Below are 26557 nucleotides of genomic sequence, written 5' to 3'. Positions count from 1 at the left end.
TGATTTGAAGTTTGTACGTGCTTTGTCTCTAGGGGCCACCGTAAATATACTTTTATTTATTCACTCCACATAAAATTGTAATAAATAAATCATATAATACAAAAACCAACTATTCCACATTTCAACTTTTAACTATTTAAATTTTCAGCTTTTTCCTTCTACAAATTAAAGTGAAACACACAAAACACTGCAAACCACAACACAATTAAACATAAATTATTATGTGAAAACAAAAAGAAGATGCACATTCTCTGTCATATGGACCTGCATGAATAAACTTTCTGAATCCTTTATCATCTGCAACTGAAAATAGTTGTGGATGATTACTATATCTTTCTAATGTGACGGTGTTGTCCCTGGTCTATTCCTGTGCTACTCAGGCTATGTCCACACGTACCCGGGTATTTTTGAAAACGCAGATTTTCTATGCGCTTGCGCCTTTCGTCCACACGTAAACGGCGTTTTCGGTCACTGAAAACAGATTTTTAAAAACTCCGGCCAGGGTGGATATTTTTAAAAACTCAGTTTTGGAATTAACGTGTGGACGAGAAAAAACAGAGAAAACAGAGAAAACGCAGCGTCAAAGGTGTGTGCATTTTTTGACGTCACACTGTGCGCTACGTTATTGTTTTGGTGAAATTAATTTCTACAATGGCGGACGAAGACAAAATACTGTTACTGTTAATTTTACTCTCTGCAGTGTTTAAATGCTTACATATACACACACACAGTTACTGTCCCTCCACACATACGACTCAGTTCTGCTTCTATGCCCCATCTTTGTTTACTTTTTCCCACCCAGGCTTATTGCCTTCTGATTGGCCAACATTTCTACACGGATAGGAATATAGCGCCAACTGCTGCTTCGGCATGTTCCTAGCAGTGTTTTCCTTCATTTTTGGCTTTTATGTGTGGACGGGATTTTTTTTATAAATGAAAACGGAAAATCTTCGTTTTCAAAAATACCCGTGTACGTGTGGACGTAGCCTCAGTGTAACTACCGCCTCTCCCCCCTCTTCCAAGCGTAAAGCACAAGGCTCGCATGCTGAGTGAAGCGAAAAAAAAGTGAGAGAGAGAGAGGGTAAGAGAAAGAAAAAAACCCCACGGTTCGCGATAAGGAGCCGGCTCGCGTCGTTCACGTCAAAGATCCAGCTCTAAGAGCCATTTCGTTTGCAACCGACCCATCACTAATAACAACATTATACAACTGTAATAAGTTATGTGTGTGATATTTATATTTGTGCTTTCCTCAGGAGAACAATCTCAAATAGATGAAGACCTGGTTAGCATGGTGATTGAGGACTCCCAGCCATTTAGCATTGTGGAGGACAAAGGATTTAAAAGATTTGTTTAAATCATTAAATCCTAGCTATGTTCTCCCCACTAAAAAGGTCATAAAAGCAGTGAAAATGTAGTTTTTACAGAATAAAATGTGAACAGGCAGGAATGAGGATCAAAGCCTCAGTGTGTAGCTGTTCATACCTCAAAATTACAAAAGCACAACCACTGTCCACACCCCAACCACACCTCACCTCACAGTAAATGATCATTTCCATTTTAAGCATTTCCAAATAATCATTTTCCTGCCAGAATACATTACAGCCAATATCCTGATCAAATTTGAAATCAGGTAAGGTTTGGGGCTCTCATGGACCTATTTATGGCTGATATTTTTATGTTATCAACCATCAAAGCAAAAGCAGAAGGACAGTGTCAAAGCTTTTAAAATAGACACTACAGAACAAAAAACAAGTGACTAGAGCCTATCAGGAAAACTAGTGAGTGGACCTCTGATTAAAGAATTTCTACCAAACTACAACTGCAGCTGAACAAATGAGCTGTTGGTGAAACTTTACACTCTGAAATATTGAAAGATTTAAAGGATGAGACAGCTCAGCACAGCATGTTATTAACTTCACACATGAAGTGGTTTCAGTCCAGTCAGACTTCAGTTTTGCAGTCACCAGTCCCCGTCCTGCTTCTGTGACTGGTCGTCATGGTAACTCTGGACTTTCCTCCAACGAATCCTGAAGTCCTGTCAGTCCTTTTGACAGCATGAGGCCTGACAGCTGGACAAAATGTGCAGATGATGAAAAACATGAAGCATAGTTTGAACTTGTGTCAAGTTTGTGTTTGTGACTGAACTGCTGACCTGCTGTGAAACCTGCTGCTGGATCTCTGTGCTGTGCATGTCTGCCTCTGACTGAAGCTTCATTTTCAGCACTGTTTGCTTTCTCCCTGCTAAAATGAACCACATATAAAAACACAAACATTAGTGTTTTACATGATGACAGGATCTTACAGTGTTTGCATTCTAATATGTCTAATATGTTTGCATTGCCTCACCTCTGAAACAGAAAAAACTGACTCTCGATTCACAGGTGGAATCAGCCCATTTCCCTGACATTAAATACATTGCTGCACAGTACTGAACTGAATCATAATTATTAGGCTCAGAAGGCTCCCAGTTAGTGAATGTGGAGGTTGTGTTGTCAGACCAGAAGGCCCAGGGATCCCTGTAGAGACCAATCCACACATACTGAACCCCTGATCCATTCAAAGTGAGCGTGATGTTGGATTTCTCCTCTTTGCTTCTTATACTGGTCAGGTCTGTGTGGTATGTCCTGCAGTACGACTGAGCCGCTGACCAGGTTTGGTTCTCCATCACTAAGATGTAACTTGTACTACTGGCTGTGAAAGATTCAAAAAAAGGATGAATTTTAAAACACACACATTCTGAATCTCATAAAATTGTAGAGATAAGTAGGGCAACAATTTTTTTTCCTACCATTGTAACACAGGAAAGGGTAAGAATCTCCACAGGGTCTTTCATTCATCTGTGTTTGTCCCTGAAGAGCCACACAGTATTCATTTGCATTTGCACAGTCTGGTTGGCCGTTAGCCCAGATCAAAAATTCATGTTTACTGCCAACATAAAAAAGTTTTCCCTCCTTGGACCACTTCCAGCTGTAACGATCATCATAGAGCCCTATCCAAGCCCCAGCATCGATCCTTGGTGTCATTGAGAAAAGCAGCTGGTTGATGTTGCTGTTGTAGATGGTGACCAAGTCAGTGAAGTGTTCTCTGCAGTAACTCTGAGCTTCAGTCCAGGACATTTCTGGTTCACAAAGTGGTATTCTCTGGAGTGGGGAGGAGGAGTGGAAAGTCCTCCTGAGAAAAAATAAAACAAAGGTTTTTATTGCGGAAACTGTGCTCCTGGGTGAATCACTAAAAAGACAAATTTACAAAAATAAAAATTACAACCATTTAAATAGTCAAACTATATGGAGACTAACCAGAGGTGGGAAGTTACAAAGTAACTTACAAACATAAAAAGACAGCCCTGTGCTGTGTTTATCACCAGGGCTTACCCCACACTGTCACCAAATCGCTTGCTCATACGGGGTCATGTGATTATTGGGTTTTTTGTCTGTATGCATTATTGTAGGGTCTACTTTACAATATAAAGCACACTGACAACAGAAAATAGAGCATTTTTAATTCTCTTCTCTGCTTTGTGTTCAGCTACCTAGCCAGAAACATTTCTTTCAACCTTACCCCCTCACCCACCATGTGGGTTCATGTGTGTGTGTGTATGTGTGCACCTGTCCCGATAACAGCTCGCTCATGTGAGTTCTAGGTTCACTTGAGTTCATATGGTTTTAATTTAATCAAACAATTATGTTTTAATTAAACTTTAATTGGTCTCTCACCAACCAGTTATACACACATATGCCACTGCAGTTCTCTAACATCTGATTGGTTGCCGTGCAGTCAAAAACAGGTTGATCCTAGATAATTGATTGCTTGTGTGGACTTGGGGCAGCCAGGTATCCCAGAATGCATTTCAAATCACAGGTAGCAATGGTGGTGGCATAAAGTTTTAAAGTACCCTGTGTCTGTCACCAAACTACACTTTTAATAGTGTTTTAGCCGCGAATGTAGTGGCGTAATCTTCACATGTCTGGTCAGGTTGTCAACATAGAACATGTTTGCAAAAGTGCTCCGATGTTTTCAGAGATGTCACTATCTCCGCTAACAGTCAGCTGACAGAGGTATACCGAGCTCACAGCCCCGGTGTTCCAGCTTAACAGTTTTTTTTGTTTTTTGTTTTTTATACTTTAACCAGTTTGTTTACATATTCACTCTTGTTCCACATGTTGCATTCGCAGATCCTTATTTCACCGAACGATCGTCTCTTTCCGACTCGTCTTGTGTCTCTGTGTTTCTGTGACATAAAAATCGAGAAGAAAACTAATACTGCTCATGAATGAGACTAAAGGCAGGAAGGTGTCTTTAAAACTAAACATGTTATTTCCACAGTGTCAGCTGTTTAATCACAGCTGCTTATGCAGTAACCATGGTAACCACGGACTCTGTGTGTGTATTCATTTGGTAAATTATTTTTAAAAAAGAAAAGTTATTATACTTGATTCTAATCTGCTGCTGAGTCTCTCACGCTGATGAAAATGCAGATAACACAGATCACGAACACCTGTTCAACCAATCAATTTCATTCCACTTTGACCTGTGACAAACTGACGCGTTCATCTCTGTTACAACGTCTCTGGAATAGTTGACAGTAATAGGGAAGATTTTTCATTAAAATAATATTGATGTAACCCGTGAATTCATAGATGACCGTTGGATTAGTTTGATGCTGCCAACACTTTCATGTGATCCAGCTGTGAAACTCAGAGAGCTGAAGATATCGTGGATATGCTGAGCTCGCTCCGTGGTGTACAGGGCCGTTTACCCTCAAGATTATTATTCACAATAAAAATATTAGCCGAACATCATGAAGTCCGTATGTGTTTCATAGTGTCGAACAACCTTTGTACAGTTAAACCTAGCAGTTACTACCTGACGGAAACACCAACGTTATTTCTTTTAATAACGTTTATGCATGTATAAAGAGGTCACGCTGATTATTAAACAAAAATACCTTCTAAAAGAAATGGCCATCAGGCCAAAGCAATGGTTTCATTGGTTTTGACTCGATCAACGGTAACCCCGCCTCCTGAGTTTGATGGGAGAGGCTGACAAACGACTCACGGACCCGAGGCCCCGGGGTTGGGGACCGCTGGTCTAAACCAGTGGTTCCCAAACTTAAACTTTTTTTGCTAGGTCCCCCTTTGTTTTACAAGAAAAATGTTCGTATTCATATTCAGGGATGCTTCATCTCCTGCTTTGCATTTGTGTGGGTGCTGCTAGCACTTGGACACTGCTAGCATAATCTGTCAATTATGCTAGCAGTGTCCAAGTGTTTTTTTTCCTCACCGCGCTCCCCCTGCAATGGCTCTGTGCCCCCCTAGGGGGCGGGCCCCACACTTTGGGAAGCTCTGGACTAAACCAATCAGAGATGGTCAGGGGTGGGACTGCGCTCTGTGTTTACATCTTTTTTGTGCTAGATTCTGATGCTGCAGGTTTTTGTCTCTCTCCAACCAAAATTCACTGAACAAGCAGCAAAAGAAGATCCAAACTACGCTTCACATTTGATAAACATCGTCATTAATTCCCTCTTACTTTTGCTGTTTTGCTTCCACCATGATAAAATCACACTTCATGCACAGCTCTCTCTCTGTGTACTTTAAGAACAGTTTCCTATCTCTGTTTTTTGAATTATTCGCTTGCTTATTACCAGCAGTTTACCGTTGTTTACAGTGCTATCGTCCACTGTCTTTCTTCTTTTTTTTTTTACTTAAATGACCTCGGATAAGAAAGCCTAATTTTCTGCTGCTCAATACTGAAGAAATTTAAACTTTTTAAATATGCAAAATTGCAAACAGCTTGGCTGCTCTCTAATTAAACCTCTGTAACTTTGCTCTGCTTCACTTCAGCAGCATGGTAATGTTCATATATTGATTCATGGTTTTCTTCAGTTTTTTGATCTACTGCAGAATATTTTTAAGGTTATCTGACTATAAAAAGCCAGGCCAGGAAAATCTCCTTCTCATGTTTTTCTGTGTTTTATCCTCAGTACTTTGACAACACAGGAAACTGCTGTGATGCTCACACCTCTGATGAAGTTCACAAGTGTGAATGGATTACAGAAATCAGTGATGATACCCAGCCCTAGTGAGTAGCCTAAGCCCAACAGAAGTGGATGTAGCTGTGGGTAATAAGAAAAGATGAAAAGAACTATTTGTAACTTTTTTTTGTTAAGGTCTTGATCCATCTGAAATTCATAGCCAGTGCTCTGACACGGAGCCATCAACTCTGAACGTGAAAAAGCACAGTAAAGCCAGAAAACATTATATGCAGCAACAAATGCACTGCTCAAATGTCCTTTCTCCACCCTGCTTTTCAGCGGCAGGCACCAGCAAACCGGTCGTAGAGGAGGCTGATGTGATGATTAAGTTTAAGTTTAACATTGTCTACAATATTGCCAAAAAGTGCCAAAGCACTCTGGTGATGGTCAGAGGGGCCGATGGCGTGATATGGCAGCCTCGCTTCGTCAGTCTGCTCCAGGGCAGCTGTGGCTACAACTGTAGCTGCCTCCACAGTGTCGGTAATGTGAGAGTGAATGAATAGTAGAACTGTACTGTACTGCTTTTGAGGTTCTCGTGCTATATAAATGCAATCTATTATTATTATTATTATTATTATTCATCTATTATCTATTATTATTATTATTAAAGCACAAGCACTTTTTAAGTAACTTCTCTTTCTTGTAGATCTTGTGACTCCAAATAAAGATCTTTGTGTTGACAAGATTGTTAGTTAATCATTACGAAATTAATATTGTCTGTATGGACAACAATTTTTCCCCCGCAAAAAAGTGAACACATAAAACTGCGGCGTTAAGCAATGCGTTTTGAAAAATTTGGGTGCACTTAACTTTTGTGCTGGTGCGCCTAAGAAAAGAAGTTAGATGCACCAGTGCAACTGTGCAAAAGTTAGTCTAGAGCCCCTGAGAGATCTTAATACTTTGGTTGTTCATGTTCCATTATTTTTTTCCCCCTTAATAATAAAGATCTTCCTTTTAGAAACTGCATTTTTTGTGTTTACTTGTGCTATCTTTGTTCTAAAATTAAATTAGTTTATGATGTGAAACACTTAAGTGTGATAAACATAAAAATAGAAAATCGGAGAGAAACGCAAACAATATTTTATACCACTGTTAAGATCAGTCTATTTTGGCATCTTGATACAACATCGTGATATAAAACTCTCCTCTTTAATCTGGGCTTAGGACCAGCACCAGCAATACATCAGGATGTGGTTAATATCAGTAATTTTTAGAATGAGGAGAAAAACAACTAGAAGCAGAAACATATTGATCCCCAATGAAGCAGCCAAAACATGAAGTTTGTTAGATTATTATTACAAAATTAAACCCCGAAAATTTTTCAATAATCCTCAAAAATCTAAATGTGAAAAAATAAAGAACTTATTCATTTAAAATGAATGCAGGTATTGTGGTATCAGAAAATGCAGATTTCTCTGTCCTCGTGTTAAATGTGTTAATAAATATCATTTAAAAATTATCATGTAATCTGATTACCAAATGACATCAGTTTTTATCTCATTATGATCATGGACTATAGTTTCAAATGTTTAAAATATTAAAATCACTGACCTGAGAGCAGCAGGATGAGGCAGTGGTAACAGGTTTCTTCCATTCTTGGCATCTGTACAACAGATATAGTCATCATGATTATTATTGTACCATAATTATTATCACCAATTTTAACATTCATTATCTCCCAGTAACAACACGTTGTTTCTTATAATAGGTTTCTTAGTATCAAGTTTTGGTGCAGATGTCTAAATTAATTATATGCAATACTGTTTGAATATTTAAAATCTATAATTTAGAGATCTTTAGCTGACACAATTGGACACCCAATACGTGTCTATTTCAAAATGTTTTTAAATCAGAGTAATAAATTAATAATGACTTACCTGACAACGTATCTTTTCATCTGCTGATTAAAGCTGATGTTCAAAGAGTTTTTTCCTTTGTTCTTCACACATATTTTACTGTCAAATAAGGCCACCTGAAGGGAGTGAGCTTTCTGCAGAATTTGGGTGTCCCTATTTGAAACACAAATACAAGTTTACTTTCTGACAACAGGATGAGACACTTTTCTGGGCCTGAGGACAGTGGATTTTATTTTATCTTTTTAATGTTGCTTCTGTTCTTTCTACAGGAATGTACAATGTAATAAATACATTCACCAACAATCAACTGACCAACAATGATCATGTGACCCTACCAATGTTGCCCTAAAACGAAAATGATAGGCCTCAGGGCTTAAAGAAACATGTGAAGGTGACCAAAAGGTGACTCTGTCTCATCATAATGCAAATCATTAGGAAAATCAAGTTATTTCCATTTGTTTCCTAGTAAACTAAGCTTGTACAAGTTCTAGGAACAGACAACATAGGTCAGGGGTGTCCAACTCCAGGCCTCGAGGGCTGGTGTCCTGCAGGTTTTAGATGTGTCCTTGATCCAACACTGATTTAAATGGTTAAATGACATCCTCAACATGCCTTGAAGTTCTCCATATGATTAAAGTTCAGCCTGATTAATATAAATGTCACTGATAGTTGCTAATATATTGGAAAACCAAAATACTTACAACAGCAGAAGTGCTGGTCCCGAGCCTCAAAGACAGTAAGAAGCAAGCAGAGGGAGTACACACAGAACATTTTTTAGAAGCTGATTTGATCCTTAATGGCTGTGCAATCCTTATAACTTACAACACAGAAGGTCAATGTAGACCCCATACAACCAAATTAGACTAACACATACAGTGTTAAAAACACCATCTACTACTGTCTGAATGTGTGGTTGGCATGGTCACTTTAGGCCTGAAGAGATATGTGTTTGAAAAAAGACCACCTAATTTAAATATAATCATTACATGCTTGTTAAAAGTTCCAATATATAAAGTTTCTAATAAGCAAAATGACCAGATCTAACATATGGCAGGGATTATATGTAACACAATGTTTCTTATGATTTAACTGTGGAAGTTAACTGAATTCTTTAGAAGGACAAACTGTATTACTTTATTCTCAAGTATAAGGCCAACCTAGACTTTAACCATTTAACAGGCCACTAATCTGGATTATAGCTTTCACAACAAAACTTGTTTAAACACATTTTTAAACAAAATAAATACTATTGTTATTATTATTATTTAAAACGTAATAAAACAGAAAAGTTGGTTAAATATAAAAGCAGTTTGCTTATGTTGTTAAAGAAAGGCTAGATTTGACATTAATAGATGCCACAGATCTTCAAAACCTGACACAAAGCATGAAAAAAATAGACATCTCCGAAAACGTTGGAGCATTTTTGCAAATATGTGATGTCTTGATAAATCGAACAAATGCTTGAACTTTACACAGCTACATTCTCGGCTGAAAATATCTTAAAAGTTTATTTTGTGACCCAGAAAAAGTAATATTTAAAGGTTTTTTAGCTGCGCTCCTCCGCCATTGCCGCGCTTACAAGTACACAGGTTCCGACAACCGCGGCCGACAAATGCGATCCTCCTTTTCCCCAAACTACCCTTTCTGGGTCACAAAATAACCTTTTAAGATATTTTCAGGCGAGAATGTAGCTGTGTAATGCTCAAATATCTACTTAATTTATCAAAATATCACATATTTGCAAAAGTGCTTCCACGTTTTCGGAGAGCTCTGTTATCCACCAGCGGGATAGCTGAGCGGGAGGTCAAGGCTTGATAGAGTCCGCGAGCACAGCTAACTCGTGGCGTATCGTTTTCAACTCCCCTATGGTCTTTTGCTACTCAGGTTAAACACGATATATATAGCTACTTAGTTATGGCTATAGATTGAAACTACACCCCACCCTAACGGCTGCACCTCCCGAAGAATTTTGTCTGGGCTCTTATCTCACTTTTTTATTTCAAACAATCAACGGAAATTTTACTGACATAGTTTTATGTAAGGTTTTTAAGGCTGTGGTTTTAATTTTTAAGTAACACGAGCCGAGCGGCAGCAGCACCGCTAGGCTAACACTAACTGGCTAGCAAGATTATAAACCTGGTGCTAAACTAAGAGAAGCTACAAAATCAGTTTGAATAAGAGTAAACATTTATTCACCAAGTCAGTGTATCAGGTAAATATCCACAGCAATGACAACAATAATATCTTGAGCTGACGCTTCTCCAGGTTTACTCACGAAAATGTTATTGGCAAGGTCTGAAACATTTAAGCCTAAACTAGGGCTGCACTTTCACCACATCACACAATGTGATAACAGCCCAAAACTTTGCTGATCCTAACTGTATACTGAAGATTGAGGCCTTTTTGTTAAATGTAAGTACCTTAAATCTATAACCAAGCAGTTTGAGTACATCAGGGTTGTATTGAGATACTTTATTAATCCCAGAGGAAACAATGAGGTCACAGTTGCTCCAAGGAAGTAAAACAAACTAACACACTACACAAAACTGTGACAAAGTGGTAGGCTTGAACTTATTCACCACTTGTCCCTTAAAAATATTTCTAATTTATTTCATGTTATTTTACAGTTGGTTATAATGCTTTAGTCTAGACATTGCTGGTGTAACTTTGCTCTACATACCATCCTCAGTTTGTTTGTAGTAGCATCATATTACAGTTTACAGCCATGCATACGCTTTTAAAACAAATACTACTCAACCATCAGGTGATTTGAATTTTCTTCTGTTGACAGGTAAATTTATGGTACATTATGTTTGTTTCCTGCTTTGGCTACACACTCCTTTGTTTGTCCCTTTGTTCTAGGCCTAAATCCAAAACAGATGTGTGCGAGGGGCCGACCAAGCACTTCCTGTTTATATAAGGACATGATACAAGGCTCGCAAAATTTCAAAATCTCTGGTAGCCCTTCGGGCAGGCATTCTTCAGTTTTTTGGTAGCCCAAAATAAATTTAAGTAGCCTGGAATAAAAAAGAAAGCAATTTTTTTATGTTTTGCAAAATCAAAACAAAAATTAATCAAAAAAATTGTTAAAATAAAAATCACAACAACTGTATAAAAATTACAACCATCAACTCAAATACTTGGTTCTAATTGAACAGAAATTTCTATGAACTTGTAAGAACTGTGTAGAACATGAATCAGTCTGTGTCAGATCCTGAATCTGAAATTTCCACTGAAGTCACGGGTAAGAAGTAAGTGGAACCAAGATCTAGGCTATTTGCTTTTTGAAGTTTGCAAAGACTGCTAAATTTTGCCAGTGGTAGTTCACTCTTTGCAATATAGCACGCTGTTCTAAACAGATTTTTCATGAGTTCTTGTTGTGCTTGGTTTATTTTTAGTATGTGTTTTGCAATTGCTGTTTGTTCTGGGAAAGATACTGCTGACTGGGCAATAATGCATTTCTTGCATTTCTCATGGGTTCTGATAGGGTCTTTCTTAAAATTACTGGTCCCAGTAACAAAGGCGCTTGTCGACTCAGAAATCAAATCAAACTCACAACACACCTGGCAGAACATCGTGTTATTTAGCTCGTCATATTCCAGCCACAGAAATTCTTTTGTCCATGAAACCAAAAAAGCTGCGCTTTCTTTTTGCCTCATAGTCTGATTTGTCATAACTTTTCCGTTTTGTGGTAGGCTTTCTTTGGCTGCCCCTTCTTCACCCTGACCTGTCTTATTTGGCTCAACAGAACTAAAATACCAGCGTAAATCCTGCTGCTTTTACACACGTACTTACATAACGGTCAGCGATTCTTTGCGCACTCAACCTCTCACATATTTAAGCTTGCTGCGAGAGATTTCACTTGTCGCGTTTGATTAGTAAGCTAATGAGTGATAAGACGAAGTCAGAGGAATTGGTGCGCAATTAATCGTCACTCACCAATCAGTGCTGCTGCTCTCTACACACCTTTCGCACGATCGCAAAATGAAAGTGAAAGCAAAACACAAGCGCAAATTCAAACGTGATTTCAATATGTCACATGTTGACAGTGGCTCATCGATGCCAATGACATAATTACTCAGCTACATTGGCGAAAGAATGCAAAAGCATAGACATATATTTTCCTTCCTACGATAGCCCGACGGGCAGGGCTGAGTTAGATTTTGGTTGCCCGACTGGAGAAATTGCTAGCCCGACGTCCCGGGGCTAGTGATTTTGTGAGCCGTGTGATATCTTCGATTGCATCCCTGGATACAACCAAATAAAGGGTTTTTCCTTTTGTGTAGTATTGTTTATTTTCCTTAAAGTAAGCTTTTGAGTTGTACTGTATGCAGTGTTTTACTTTTCAAACCATTTACCTATATTATTGAGTTTGTCAATTGGATGGTACCGGTCCGTGAGTCGTTTGGTACTGGGCCGCGAGAGTTGAGGCTCAGGTGTGAAAGTTATGGTTTTCAGGGTTTTTATCGGTTTTCAGCGTTATTTTGTACAGTTATTTTATATCATCAGGGACATTTATGACGCCCCCTCATGCATCATCACATGCATAAGTTTCAAAACCACAAATGTTCTGTTGACAACTTGTGACATAATAAAAAGAACATCATCTCCGTCTGCATGGCAGGTGCTTCCTGTCGCTGCCGGACGCCCGCTTATCGTCTGGAACATCAGCAGCAGTTCTGCAACAAACTGTTCTTTTGCAGGCACAATTTTGCAGTCACAAACAAAATATGATTAACCTCTCACCTATAAATGAGTTTATCTAGTGTGTGTGTGTCAACCTGAAATGCACTCAGTTTCACCTCTCACCTCACCAGCTAAACCTTGTAACCTTTCCACCAGACCAGAGGCTCATCGTTATGTGTAATAACCTAACTGAAACTATATCTGTAATATGTTGAATAAATGTTTTAATCAAGAACCTCTACTAAAAGCGTAATCAAAAGATATGAGTGAATAAAATACAATAATGAATAACCTGGTTATTCAAATAGCATCCTCCCAACAGCTCCTCAAAGTAACTCACACTTAGACTCTGCTTTAGTTTCACTTTCACAAGCACGCTCTGCAAAAGCCTGCGCTTCCTGTCTACTTTGGCACAGAGTGTAGTCCGAGTTAGGCCTTTTCTTTATAATGCAATGTAATCTACATATAAACATTTAAGATTATGAAAAGCATTCAAAAGCATTTAAGATTATAGATTTAACTCAACAGTTTAAAGTGGTTATAACTGCACCTGTAATAAAGGCTAATTGGGTGCCAATATGTTTAAACATCTGAATACAATATCAATGCTGTAGATTATGTTATTAATGTTATTAATGCAATGGTAATGATGATGACCTTGAACAATAGCAGTAAAATATTTCTCTGATCTCCACACTACCTAGATCACTTAAATTACACAACTGAAAGCATGAAAGCGTATGTGTATTGTTTGTGTATTTATACACAAGCATTCATATATATTAAAATAATTTTTTTAAATCTGGTTGTTGGTACTTGCTGGCTTGTGTAGCCACAAGGTAACAAAAGCTCAACACTGCCCCTAGCATCCTGAAGTACTTCTGTTGTCTTTTGTACGTGATTTGAAGTTTGTACGTGCTTTGTCTGTAGCGGCCACCGTAAATATACTTTTATTTATTCACTCCACATAAAATGTAATAAATAAATCATATAATACAAAAACCAACTATTCACATTTCAACTTTTAACTATTTAAATTTTCAGCTTTTTCCTTTTACAAATGTAAAGTGAAACAACACAAAACACTGCAAACCACAACACAATTAAACATAAATTATTATGTGAAAACAAAAAGAAGATGCACATTCTCTGTCATATGGACCTGCATGAATAAACTTTCTGAATCCTTTATCATCTGCAACTGAAAATAGTTGTGGATGATTACTATATCTTTCTAATGTGACGGTGTTGTCCCTGGTCTATTCCTGTGCTACTCAGGCTATGTCCACACGTACCCGGGTATTTTTGAAAACGCAGATTTTTCTATGCGCTTGCGCCTTTCGTCCACACGTAAACGGCGTTTTCGGTCACTGAAAACAGATTTTTAAAAACTCCGGCCAGGGTGGATATTTTTAAAAACTCAGTTTTGGAATTAACGTGTGGACGAGAAAAACAGAGAAAACAGAGAAAACGCAGCGTCAAAGGTGTGCGCATTTTTTGACGTCACACTGTGCGCTACGTTATTGTTTTAGTGAAATTAATTTCTACAATGGCGGACGAAGACAAAATACTGTTACTGTTAATTTTACTCTCTGCAGTGTTTAAATGCTTACATATACACACACACAGTTACTGTCCCTCCACACATACGACTCGGTTCTGCTTCTATGCCCCATCTTTGTTTACTTTTTCCCACCCAGGCTTATTGCCTTCTGATTGGCCAACATTTCTACACGGATAGGAATATAGCGCCACCTGCTGCTTCGGCATGTTCCTAGCAGCGTTTTCCTTCATTTTTGGCTTTTATGTGTGGACGGGATTTTTTTTATAAATGAAAACGGAAAATCTTCGTTTTCAAAAATACCCGTGTACGTGTGGACGTAGCCTCAGTGTAACTACCGCCTCTCCCCCCTCTTCCAAGCGTAAAGCACAAGGCTCGCATGCTGAGTGAAGCGAAAAAAAAGTGAGAGAGAGAGAAGGTAAGAGAAAGAAAAAAAAACCCACGGCTCGCGATAAGGAGCCGGCTCGCGTCGTTCACATCAAAGATCCAGCTCTAAGAGCCATTTCGTTTGCAACCGACCCATCACTAATAACAACATTATACAACTGTAATAAGTTATGTGTGTGATATTTATATTTGTGCTTTCCTCAGGAGAACAATCTCAAATAGATGAAGACCTGGTTAGCATGGTGATTGAGGACTCCCAGCCATTTAGCATTGTGGAGGACAAAGGATTTAAAAGATTTGTTAAATCATTAAATCCTAGCTATGTTCTCCCCACTAAAAAGGTTATAAAAGCAGTGAAAATTTAGTTTTTACAGAATAAAATGTGAACAGTCAGGACTGAGGCCTCAGTGTGTAGCTGTCCATACCTCAACGTTACAAAAGCACAACCACTGTCCACACCCCAACCACACCTCACCTCACAGTAAATGATCATTTCCATTTTAAGCATTTCCAAATAATCATTTTCCTGCCAGAATACATTACAGCCAATATCCTGATCAAATTTGAAATCAGGTAAGGTTTGGGGCTCTCATGGACCTATTTATGGCTGATATTTTTATGTTTATCAACCATCAAAGCAAAAGCAGAAGGACAGTGTCAAAGCTTTTAAAATAGACACTACAGAACAAAAAACAAGTGACTAGAGCCTATCAGGAAAACTAGTGAGTGGACCTCTGATTAAAGAATTTCTACCAAACTACAACTGCAGCTGAACAAATGAGCTGTTGGTGGAACTTTACACTCTGAAATATTGAAAGATTAAAGGATGAGACAGCTCAGCACAGCATGTTATTAACTTCACACATGAAGTGGTTCAGTCTAGTCAGACTTCAGTTTTGCAGTCACCGTCCCCATCCTGCTTCTTTGACTGGTCGTCATGGTAACTCTGGACTTTCCTCCAACGAATTCTGAAGTCTGTCAGTCCTTTTGACAGCATGAGGCCTGACAGCTGGACAAAATGTGCAGATGATGAAAAACATGAAGCATAGTTTTGAACTTGTGTCAAGTTTGTGTTGTGACTGAACTGCTGACCTGCTGTGAAACCTGCTGCTGGATCTCTGTGCTGTGCATGTCTGCCTCTGACTGAAGCTTCATTTTCAGCACTGTTTGCTTTCTCCCTGCTAAAAATGAACCACATAATAAAAACACAAACATTAGTGTTTTACATGATGACAGGAATCTTACAGTGTTTGCATTCTAATATGTCTAATATGTTTGCATTGCCTCACCTCTGAACAGAAAAAAACTGACTCTCGATTCACAGGTGGAATCAGCCCATTTCCCTGACATTAAATACATTGACTGCACAGTACTGAACTGAATCATAATTATTAGGCTCAGAAGGCTCCAGTTAGTGAATGTGGAGGTTGTGTTGTCAGACCAGAAGGCCCAGGGATCCCTGTAGAGACCAATCCACACATACTGAAACCCCTGATCCATTCAAAGTGAGCGTGATGTTGGATTTCTCCTCTTTGCTTCTTATACTGGTCAGGTCTGTGTGGTATGTCCTGCAGTACGACTGAGCCGCTGACCAGGTTTGTTTCTCCATCACTAAGATGTAACTTGTACTACTGGCTGTGAAAGATTCAAAAAAAGGATGAATTTTAAAACACACACATTCTGAATCTCATAAAATTGTAGAGATAAGTAGGGCAACAATTTTTTTTCCTACCATTGTAACACAGGAAAGGGTAAGAATCTCCACAGGGTCTATCATTCATCTGTGTTTGTCCCTGAAGAGCCACACAGTATTCCTTTGCATTTACACAGTCTGGTTGGCCGTTAGCCCAGATCAAAAATTCATGTTTACTGCCAACATAAAAAAGTTTTCCCTCCATGGACCACTTCCAGCTGTAACGATCAATCATAGAGCCCTATCCAAGCCCCAGCATCGATCCTTGGTGTCATTGAGAAAAGCAGTTGGTTGATGTTGCTGTTGTAGATGGTGACCAAGTCAGTGAAGTGTTCTCTGCAGTAACTCTGAGCTTCAGTCCAGGTCTTCAGCTGGTTCACAAAGTGGTATTCTCTGGAGTGGGGAGGAGGAGTGGAAAGTCCTCCTGAGAAAAATAAAACAAAGGTTTTTATTGCGGAAACTGTGCTCCTGGGTGAATCACTAAAAAAGACAAATTTACAAAAATAAAAATTACAACCATTTAAATAGTCAAAGTATATGGAGACTAACCAGAGGTGGGAAGTTACAAAGTAACTTACAAACATAAAAGACAGCCCTGTGCTGTGTCTATCACCAGGGCTTACCCCACACTGTCACCAAATCGCTTGCTCATACGGGGTCATGTGATTATTGGGTTTTTGTCTGTATGCATTATTGTAGGGTCTACTTTACAATTAAAGCACACTGACAACAGAAAATAGAGCATTTTTAATTCTCTTCTCTGCTTTGTGTTGTGCTACCTAGCCAGAAACATTTCTTTCAACCTTACCCCCTCACCCACCATGTGGGTTCATGTGTGTGTGTGTATGCGTGCACCTGTCCCGATAACAACTCGCTCATGTGAGTTCTAGGTTCACTTGAGTTCATATGGTTTTAATTTAATCAAACAATTATGTTTTAATTAAACTTTAATTGGACTCTCACCAACCAGTTATACACACATATGCCTCTGCAGCTTCTCTAACATCTGATTGGTTGCCGTGCAGTCAAAACAGGTTGATCCTAGATAATTGATTGCTTGTGTGGACTTGGGGCAGCCAGGTATCCAGAATGCATTTCAAATCACAGGTAGCAATGGTGGTGGCATAAAGTTTTAAAGTACCCTGTTGTCTGTCACCAACTACACTTTAATAGTGTTTTAGCCGCGAATGTACCCATATGGAAAAGAAATAGTAAAAACTTATATGATTTACTCATGAAAGTGGCCACTTTCTCATTACTTTCATATATTCTTTTAGTAAGTATCCAAAACATACAAGTTTCATTATATAATTTTTCAGGGGATCTTATATCTGTTTTACTCTTGTATGCTTTTCATACAAGTTTCACACAAGACAGATAGAAACTTTATAAGATTTATATACATCTTTTCCATATGGGTAGTGGCGTAATCTTCACATGTCTGGTCAGGTTGTCAACATAGAACATGTTTGCAAAGTGCTCCGATGTTTTCAGAGATGTCACTATCTCCGCTAACAGTCAGCTGACAGAGTGTACCGAGCTCACAGCCCCGGTGTTCCAGCTTAACAGTTTGGTTTTTTTTATACTTTAACCAGTTTGTTTACATATTCCACTCTTGTTCCACATGTTGCATTCGCAGATCCTTATTTCACCAAACGATCGTCTCTTTCCGACTCGTCTTGTGTCTTTGTGTTTCTGTGACATAAAAAACGAGAAGAAAACTAATACTGCTCATGAATGAGACTAAAGGCAGGAAGGTGTCTTTAAAACTAAACATGTTATTTCCGCAGTGTCAGCTGTTTAATTCACAGCTGCTTATGCAGTAACCATGGTAACCACGGACTCTGTGTGTGTATTCATTTGGTAAATTATTTTTAAAAAAAGAAAAGTTATTATACTTGATTCTAATCTGCTGCTGAGTCTCTCACGCTGATGAAAATGCAGATAACACAGATCACGAACACCTGTTCAACCAATCAATTTCATTCCACTTTGACCTGTGACAAACTGACGCGTTCATCTCTGTTACAACGTCTCTGGAATAGTTGACAGTAATAGGGAAGATTTTCATTAAAATAATATTGGTGTGACCCGTGAATTCATAGATGACTGTTAGATTAGTTTGATGCTGCCAACACTTTCATGTGACCCAGCTGTGAAACTCAGAGCGCTGAAGATATCGTGGATATGCTGAGCTCACTCCGTGGTGTACAGGGCCGTTTACCCTCAAGATTATTATTCACAATAAAAATATTAGCCGAACATCATGAAGTCCGTATGTGTTTCATAGTGTCGAACAACCTTTGTACAGTTAAACCTAGCAGTTACTACCTGACGGAAACACCAACGTTATTTCTTTTAATAACGTTTATGCATGTATAAAGAGGTCACGCTGATTATTAAACAAAAATACCTTCTAAAAGAAATGGCCATCAGGCCAAAGCAATGGTTTCATTGGTTTTGACTCGATCAGCGGTAACCCCGCCTCCTGAGTTCGATGGGAGAGGCTGACAAACGACTCACGGGACCCGAGGCCCGGGGGTTGGGGACCACTGGTCTAAACTGTGGTTCCCAAACTTAAACTTTTTTTGCTAGGCCCCCCCTTTGTTTTACAAGAAAAATGTTCGTATTCATATTCAGGGATGCTTCATCTCCTGCTTTGCATTTGTGTGGGTGCTGCTAGCACTTGGACACTGCTAGCATAATCTGTCAATTATGCTAGCAGTGTCCAAGTGTTTTTTTTCCTTTTCATACCGCGCCCCCCCTGCAATGGCTCTGTGCCCCCCTAGGGGGCGGGCCCCACACTTTGGGAAGCTCTGGACTAAACCAATCAGAGATGGTCAGGGGTGGGACTGCGCTTTGTGTTTACATCTTTTTTGCGTTAGATTCTGATGCTGCAGGTTTTGTCTCTCTCCAACCAAAATTCACTGAACAAGCAGGAAAAGAAGATCCAAACTACGCTTCACATTTGATAAACATCGTCATTAATTCCCTCTTACTTTTGCTGTTTTGCTTCCACCATGATAAAATCACACTTCATGCACAGCTCTCTCTCTGTGTACTTTAAGAACAGTTTCCTATCTCTGTTTTTTGAATTATTCGCTTGCTTATTACCCAGCAGTTTACCGTTGTTTACAGTGCTATCGGCCACTGTCTTCTTCTTTTTTTTTTACTTAAATGACCTCGGATAAGAAAGCCTGATTTCTGCTGCTCAATACTGAAGAAATGTAAACTTTTTAAAATTATGCAAAATTGCAAAAAGCTTGGCTGTCTCTAATTAAACCTCTGTAACTTTGCTCTGCTTCACTTCAGCAGCATGGTAATGTTCATATATTGATTCATGGTTTTCTTCAGTTTTTGATCTACTGCAGAATATTTTTAAGGTTATCTGCTATAAAAAGCCAGGCCAGGAAAATCTCCTTCATGTTTTTCTGTGTTTTATCCTCAGTTACTTTGACACACAGGAAACTGCTGTGATGCTCACACCTCTGATGAAGTTTCACAAGTGTCAGTATTGATAAATGATCAGAATTATAATATTTCTGACTGTCTGAGGCAAAATTGAACCGGAATCGAATGGATTACAGAAATCAGTGATGATACCCAGCCCTAGTGAGTAGCCTAAGCCCAACAGAAGTGGCTGTAGCTGTGGGTAATAAGAAAAGATGAAAAGAACTATTGATTACTTTTTTTGTTAAGGTCTGATCCATCTGAAATTCATAGCCAGTGCTCTGACACGGAGCCATCAACCTCTGAACGTTGAAAAAGCACAGTAAAAGCCAGAAAACATTATATGCAGCAACAAATGCACTGCTCAAATGTCCTTTTCTCCACCCTGCTTTTCAGCGGCAGGCACCAGCAAACCGGTCGTCAGAGGAGGCTGATGTGATGAGTAAGTTTAAGTTTAACATTGTCTACAATATTGCCAAAAAGTGCCAAAGCACTCTGGTGATGGTCAGAGGGGCCGATGGCGTGATATGGCAGCCTCGCTTCTGTCAGTCTGCTCCAGGGCAGCTGTGGCTACAACTGTAGCTGCCTCCAGCAGTGTGTGAATGTGAGAGTGAATGAATAGTAGAACTGTACTGTACTGCTTTTGAGGTTCTCGTGCTATATAAATGCAATCCATTATTATTATTATTATTATTATTATTATTATTATTATTATTATTATTAAAGCACAAGCACTTTTTAAGTAACTTCTCTTTCTTGTAGATCTGTGCTCCAAATAAAGATCTTTGTGTTGACAAGATTGTTAGTTAATCATTTACAAATTAATATTGTCTGTATGGACAACAATTTTCCCCCGCAAAAAAGTGAACACATAAAACTGCGGCGTTAAGCAATGCGTTTGAAAAAATTTGGGTGCACTAAACTTTTGTGCTGGTGCGCCTAAGAAAAGAAGTTAGATGCACCAGTGCAACTGTGGCAAAAAGTTAGTCTAGAGCCCTGAGAGATCTTAATTACTTTGTTGTTCATGTTCCATTATTTTTTCCCCTTAATAATAAAGATCTTCCTTTTAGAAACTGCATTTTGTGTTTACTTGTGCTATCTTTGTCTAAAATTTAAATTAGTTTGATGATGTGAAACACATAAGTGTGATAAACATAAAAATAGAAAATCGGAGAGAACGCAAACAATATTTTATACCACTGTAAGATCCAGTCTATTTTGGCATCTTGATACAACATCGTGATAAAACTCTCCTCTTTAATCTGGGCTTAGGACCAGCACCAGCAATACATCAGGATGTGGTTAATATCCGTAACTTTTTAGAATGAGGAGAAAAACAACTAGAAGCAGAAACATATTGATCCCCAATGAAGCAGCCAAAACATGAAGTTTGTTAGATTTATTATTACAAAATTAAACCCCCAAATTTTTAATAAATCAAAAATCTAAATGTGAAAAAATAAAGAACTTATTCATTTAAAATGAATGCAGGTATTGTGGTATCAGAAAATGCAGATTTTCTCTGTCCTCGTGTTAAATGTGTTAATAAATATCTCATTTAAAAAATTATCATGTAATCTGATTACCCAAATGACATCAGTTTATCTCATTATGATCATGGACTATATTTCAAATGTTTAAAATATTAAAATCACTGACCTGAGAGCAGCAGGATGAGCAGTAAACAGGTTTCTTCCATTCTTGGCATCTGTACAACAGATATAGTCATCATGATTATTATTGTACCATAATTATTATCACCAATTTTAACATTCATTATCTCCAGTAAAACACGTTGTTCTTATAATAGGTTTCTTAGTATCAAGTTTGGTGCAGATGTCTAAATTAATTATATGCAATACTGTTTGAATATTTAAAATCTATAATTTAGAGATCTTTAGTCTTGACACAATTGGACACCCAATACGTGTCTATTTCAAAATGTTTAAATCAGAGTAATAAATTAATAATGACTTACCTGACAACGTATCTTTTCATCTGCTGATTAAAGCTGATGTTCAAAGAGTTTTTTCCTTTGTTCTTCACACATATTTTACTGTCAAATAAGGCCACCTGAAGGGAGTGAGCTTTCTGCAGAATTTGGGTGTCCCTATTTGAAACACAAATACAAGTTTACTTTCTGACAACAGGATGAGACACTTTTCTGGGCCTGAGGACAGTGGATTTTATTTTATCTTTTTAATGTTGCTTCTGTTCTTTCTACAGGAATGTACAATGTAATAAATACATTCACCAACAATCAACTGACCAACAATGATCATGTGACCCTACCAATGTTGCCCTAAAACGAAAATGATAGGCCTCAGGGCTTAAAGAAACATGTGAAGGTGACCAAAAGGTGACTCTGTCTCATCATAATGCAAATCATTAGGAAAATCAAGTTATTTCCATTTGTTTCCTAGTAAACTAAGCTTGTACAAGTTCTAGGAACAGACAACATAGGTCAGGGGTGTCCAACTCCAGGCCTCGAGGGCTGGTGTCCTGCAGGTTTTAGATGTGTCCTTGATCCAACACTGATTTAAATGGTTAAATGACATCCTCAACATGCCTTGAAGTTCTCCATATGATTAAAGTTCAGCCTGATTAATATAAATGTCACTGACAGTTGCTAATATATTGGAAAACCAAAATACTTACAACAGCAGAAGTGCTGGTCCCGAGCCTCAAAGACAGTAAGAAGCAAGCAGAGGGAGAAAACACAGAACATTTTTTAGAAGCTGATTTGATCCTTAATGGCTGTGCAATCCTTATAAACTTACAACACAGAAGGTCAATGTAGACCCCATACAACCAAATTAGACTAACACATACAGTGTTAAAAACACCATCTACTACTGTCTGAATGTGTGGTATCGGCACGGTCACTTTAGGCCTGAAGAGATATGTGTTTGAAAAAAGACCACCTAATTTAAATATAATCATTACATGCTTGTTAAAAGTTAACTTCCAATATATAAAGTTTCTAATAAGCAAAATGACCAGATCTAACATATGGCAGGGATTATATGTAACACAATGTTTCTTATGATTTAACTGTGGAAGTTAACTGAATTCTTTAGAAGGACAAACTGTATTACTTTATTCTCAAGTATAAGGCCAACCTAGACTTTAACCATTTAACAGGCCACTAATCTGGATTATAGCTTTCACAACAAAACTTGTTTTTAAACACATTTTTTAACAAAATAAATACTATTGTTATTATTATTATTTAAAATGTAATAAAACAGAAAAGTTGGTTAAATATAAAAGCAGTTTGCTTATGTTGTTAAAGAAAGGCTAGATTTGACATTAATAGATGCCACAGATGTTCAAACCTGACACAAAGCATGAAAAAAATAGACATCTCCGAAAACGTTGGAGCATTTTTGCAAATATGTGATGTCTTGATAAATCGAACAAATGCTTGAACTTTACACAGCTACATTCTCGGCTGAAAATATCTTAAAAGTTTATTTTGTGACCCAGAAAAAGTAATATTTAAAGGTTTTTTAGCTGCGCTCCTCCGCCATTGCCGCGCTTACAAGTACACAGGTTCCGACAACCGCGGCCGACAAATGCGATCCTCCTTTTCCCCAAACTACCCTTTCTGGGTCACAAAATAACCTTTTAAGATATTTTCAGGCGAGAATGTAGCTGTGTAATGCTCAAATATCTACTTAATTTATCAAAATATCACATATTTGCAAAAGTGCTTCCACGTTTTCGGAGAGCTCTGTTATCCACCAGCGGGATAGCTGAGCGGGAGGTCAAGGCTTGATAGAGTCCGCGAGCACAGCTAACTCGTGGCGTATCGTTTTCAACCCCCCTACGGTCTTTTGCTACTCAGGTTAAACACGATATATATAGCTACTTCGTTATGGCTATGGATTGAAACTACACCCCACCCCTAACGGCTGCACCTCCCGAAGAATTTTGTCTGGGCTCTTATCTCACTTTTTTATTTCAAACAATCAACAGAAAATTTCACTGACATAGTTTTATGTAAGGTTTTTAAGGCTGTGGTGTGTTGCGAAATCAGTTTCACCCCGGTTCTTTTATTCGTCGAAACTTCCAGAGACGGCACCGGAACTCAGTAGTCATTTTCACAAAACTTTTATTCATCTTTAATCATCTTCATTTAAGCATGCACTTCTAGCACTAGAATTACTGAGCCTTTTTTTCCCTGGTGCAGTCCCTACTACTAGATTTACTAGCCTGTGCAAATTCCCCCCAACCCTAACACCTCTTGGCACCCCGCTGAGATTTTCACAGGTCTTCAGCTCCATTGTTCTCCTGCTTTTGTTGTGCAAAGACACCCTCCCCCAACCCCCAACCATGAGAGATTCAGGTCTTTCATTCCCTGCAAGGCTACTTTCCTTCCTTACCTGCAGCGTACAATACACCATGTTAGTTCTTGTCAATCCTTGTCACTACATTGCATGCCTGTCCATAAACACATATACACAGAGTTGTACATATATTTATATAGCCACACCTTACATAATATGCATAAAGTCTAGTTATACGCACACACACACATCTATATCTATATCTATATATGTGTGTGTGTGTATATATATATATACATATATATATATACAGTGGGGCAAAAAAGTATTTAGTCAGCCACCGATTGTGCAAGTTCCCCCACTTAAAATGATGACAGAGGTCAGTAATTTGCACCAGAGGTACACTTCAACTGTGAGAGACAGAATGTGAAAAAAAAATACATGAATTCACATGGTAGGATTTGTAAAGAATTTATTTGTAAATCAGGGTGGAAAATAAGTATTTGGTCAATAACAAAAATACAACTCAATACTTTGTAACATAACCTTTGTTGGCAATAACAGAGGTCAAACGTTTACTATAGGTCTTTACCAGGTTTGCACACACAGTAGCTGGTATTTTGGCCCATTCCTCCATGCAGATCTTCTCAAGAGCAGTGATGTTTTGGGGCTGTCGCCGAGCAACACGGACTTTCAACTCCCGCCACAGATTTTCTATGGGGTTGAGGTCTGGAGACTGGCTAGGCCACTCCAGGACTTTCAAATGCTTCTTACGGAGCCACTCCTTTGTTGCCCGGGCGGTGTGTTTTGGATCATTGTCATGTTGGAAGACCCAGCCTCGTTTCATCTTCAAAGTTCTCACTGATGGAAGGAGGTTTTGGCTCAAAATCTCACGATACTTGGCCCCATTCATTCTGTCCTTAACACGGATCAGTCGTCCTGTCCCCTTGGCAGAAAAACAGCCCCATAGCATGATGTTTCCACCCCCATGCTTCACAGTAGGTATGGTGTTCTTGGGATGCAACTCAGTATTCTTCTTCCTCCAAACACGACGAGTTTAGTTTATACCAAAAAGTTCTACTTTGGTTTCATCTGACCACATGACATTCTCCCAATCCTCTGCTGTATCATCCATGTGCTCTCTGGCAAACTTCAGACGGGCCTGGACATGCACTGGCTTCAGCAGCGGAACACGTCTGGCACTGCGGGATTTGATTCCCTGCCGTTGTAGTGTGTTACTGATGGTGACCTTTGTTACTTTGGTCCCAGCTCTCTGCAGGTCATTCACCAGGTCCCCCCGTGTGGTTCTGGGATCTTTGCTCACCGTTCTCATGATCATTTTGACCCCACGGGATGAGATCTTGCGTGGAGCCCCAGATCGAGGGAGATTATCAGTGGTCTTGTATGTCTTCCATTTTCTGATGATTGCTCCCACAGTTGATTTTTCACACCAAGCTGCTTGCCTATTGTAGATTCACTCTTCCCAGTCTGGTGCAGGTCTACAATTCTTTTCCTGGTGTCCTTCGAAAGCTCTTTGGTCTTGGCCATGGCGGAGTTTGGAGTCTGACTGGTTGAGGCTGTGGACAGGTGTCTTTTATACAGATGATGAGGTCAAACAGGTGCCATTCATACAGGTAACGAGTGGGGGACAGAAAAGCTTCTTACAGAAGACGTTACAGGTCTGTGAGAGCCAGGGATTTTCCTTGTTTGAGGTGACCAAATACTTATTTTCCACCCTGATTTACGAATAAATTCTTTACAAATCCTACCATGTGAATTCATGGATTTTTTTTTTCACATTCTGTCTCTCACAGTTGAAGTGTACCTCTGGTGCAAATTACTGACCTCTGTCATCATTTTAAGTGGGGGAACTTGCACAATCGGTGGCTGACTAAATACTTTTTTGCCCCACTGTATATGACTAGCAATCCACAATGGCACCAACAGGACACATGATTGCTCTTACAAACAGGATTGAAATGAATGCCATCAGTTCATGAACTGACAAATTCCAGTCCGGCTCTGTTCTGCGGGCTTGATGTACCATGCACTCTCTGATGGTCTGCAGCATTCCCAGGTCTAACAGGCAAATGGTAAATGGTAAATGGACTGGTTCTTATATAGCGCTTTTCTACTCTGTCCGAGCACTCAAAGCGCTTTATACAGCTAATTCATTCACCCAATCACACCCATTCACACAAGCACTTCTAAGTTTAAGTGCTGAGTATCTAACATTCGTACACATTCACACTCCGATGGATGCATCGGAGAGCAACATGGGGTTAGTATCTTGCCCAAGGATATTTGGCATGCAGACTGGAGCAGACTGGGGATCGAACCACCGACCTTCTGGTTAGTGGCTGATCCGCTCTGCCACCTGAGCTACAGCCACCCAAAGGAAGCTTTGGAGCACACTTGTAATCTTACGTTGTCAGAAGATAAACAAATAGAGAATGGTAAATTTACATGAACCTCACTCTAAATGGGTTTATATAAATATCATATGTAATATGGCAATGAGGTGTGAATGTGTGTCTTTTATATTTGCAGGTCAGTCAATGTGTGGGATATTTTGTATAGATACGGCAGGCATTTCTGAAA

General features: G+C 38.9%; 2 protein-coding genes across 2 annotated transcripts in view; one reads left to right on the top strand and one right to left on the bottom strand.

Moving 5' to 3' along the window:
• The window catches only part of LOC146521164 (protein NLRC3-like), a 482659-nt gene that overhangs the window by 150427 nt on the left and 305675 nt on the right, over positions 1–26557 (top strand). The window lies entirely within an intron of this gene.
• LOC146521184 (C-type mannose receptor 2-like) lies at positions 1995–21363 on the bottom strand. The gene is made up of 5 exons (XM_085148819.1): positions 21324–21363; positions 16455–16758; positions 2789–3171; positions 2369–2691; positions 1995–2069 (listed from the first exon to the last, which is right to left on the bottom strand). Exons 1-5 carry the CDS (start codon positions 21361–21363, stop codon positions 1995–1997), a joined length of 1125 nt encoding a protein of 374 aa, XP_085004945.1.

The sequence above is a fragment of the Neolamprologus multifasciatus genome, chromosome 3, assembly GCF_963576455.1.
Source record: "Neolamprologus multifasciatus chromosome 3, fNeoMul1.2, whole genome shotgun sequence".
NCBI lineage: Eukaryota > Metazoa > Chordata > Actinopteri > Cichliformes > Cichlidae > Neolamprologus > Neolamprologus multifasciatus.
The sequence above is the reverse complement of the archived record's forward strand: the minus strand, read 5'-3'. Positions and strand labels throughout refer to the sequence as shown.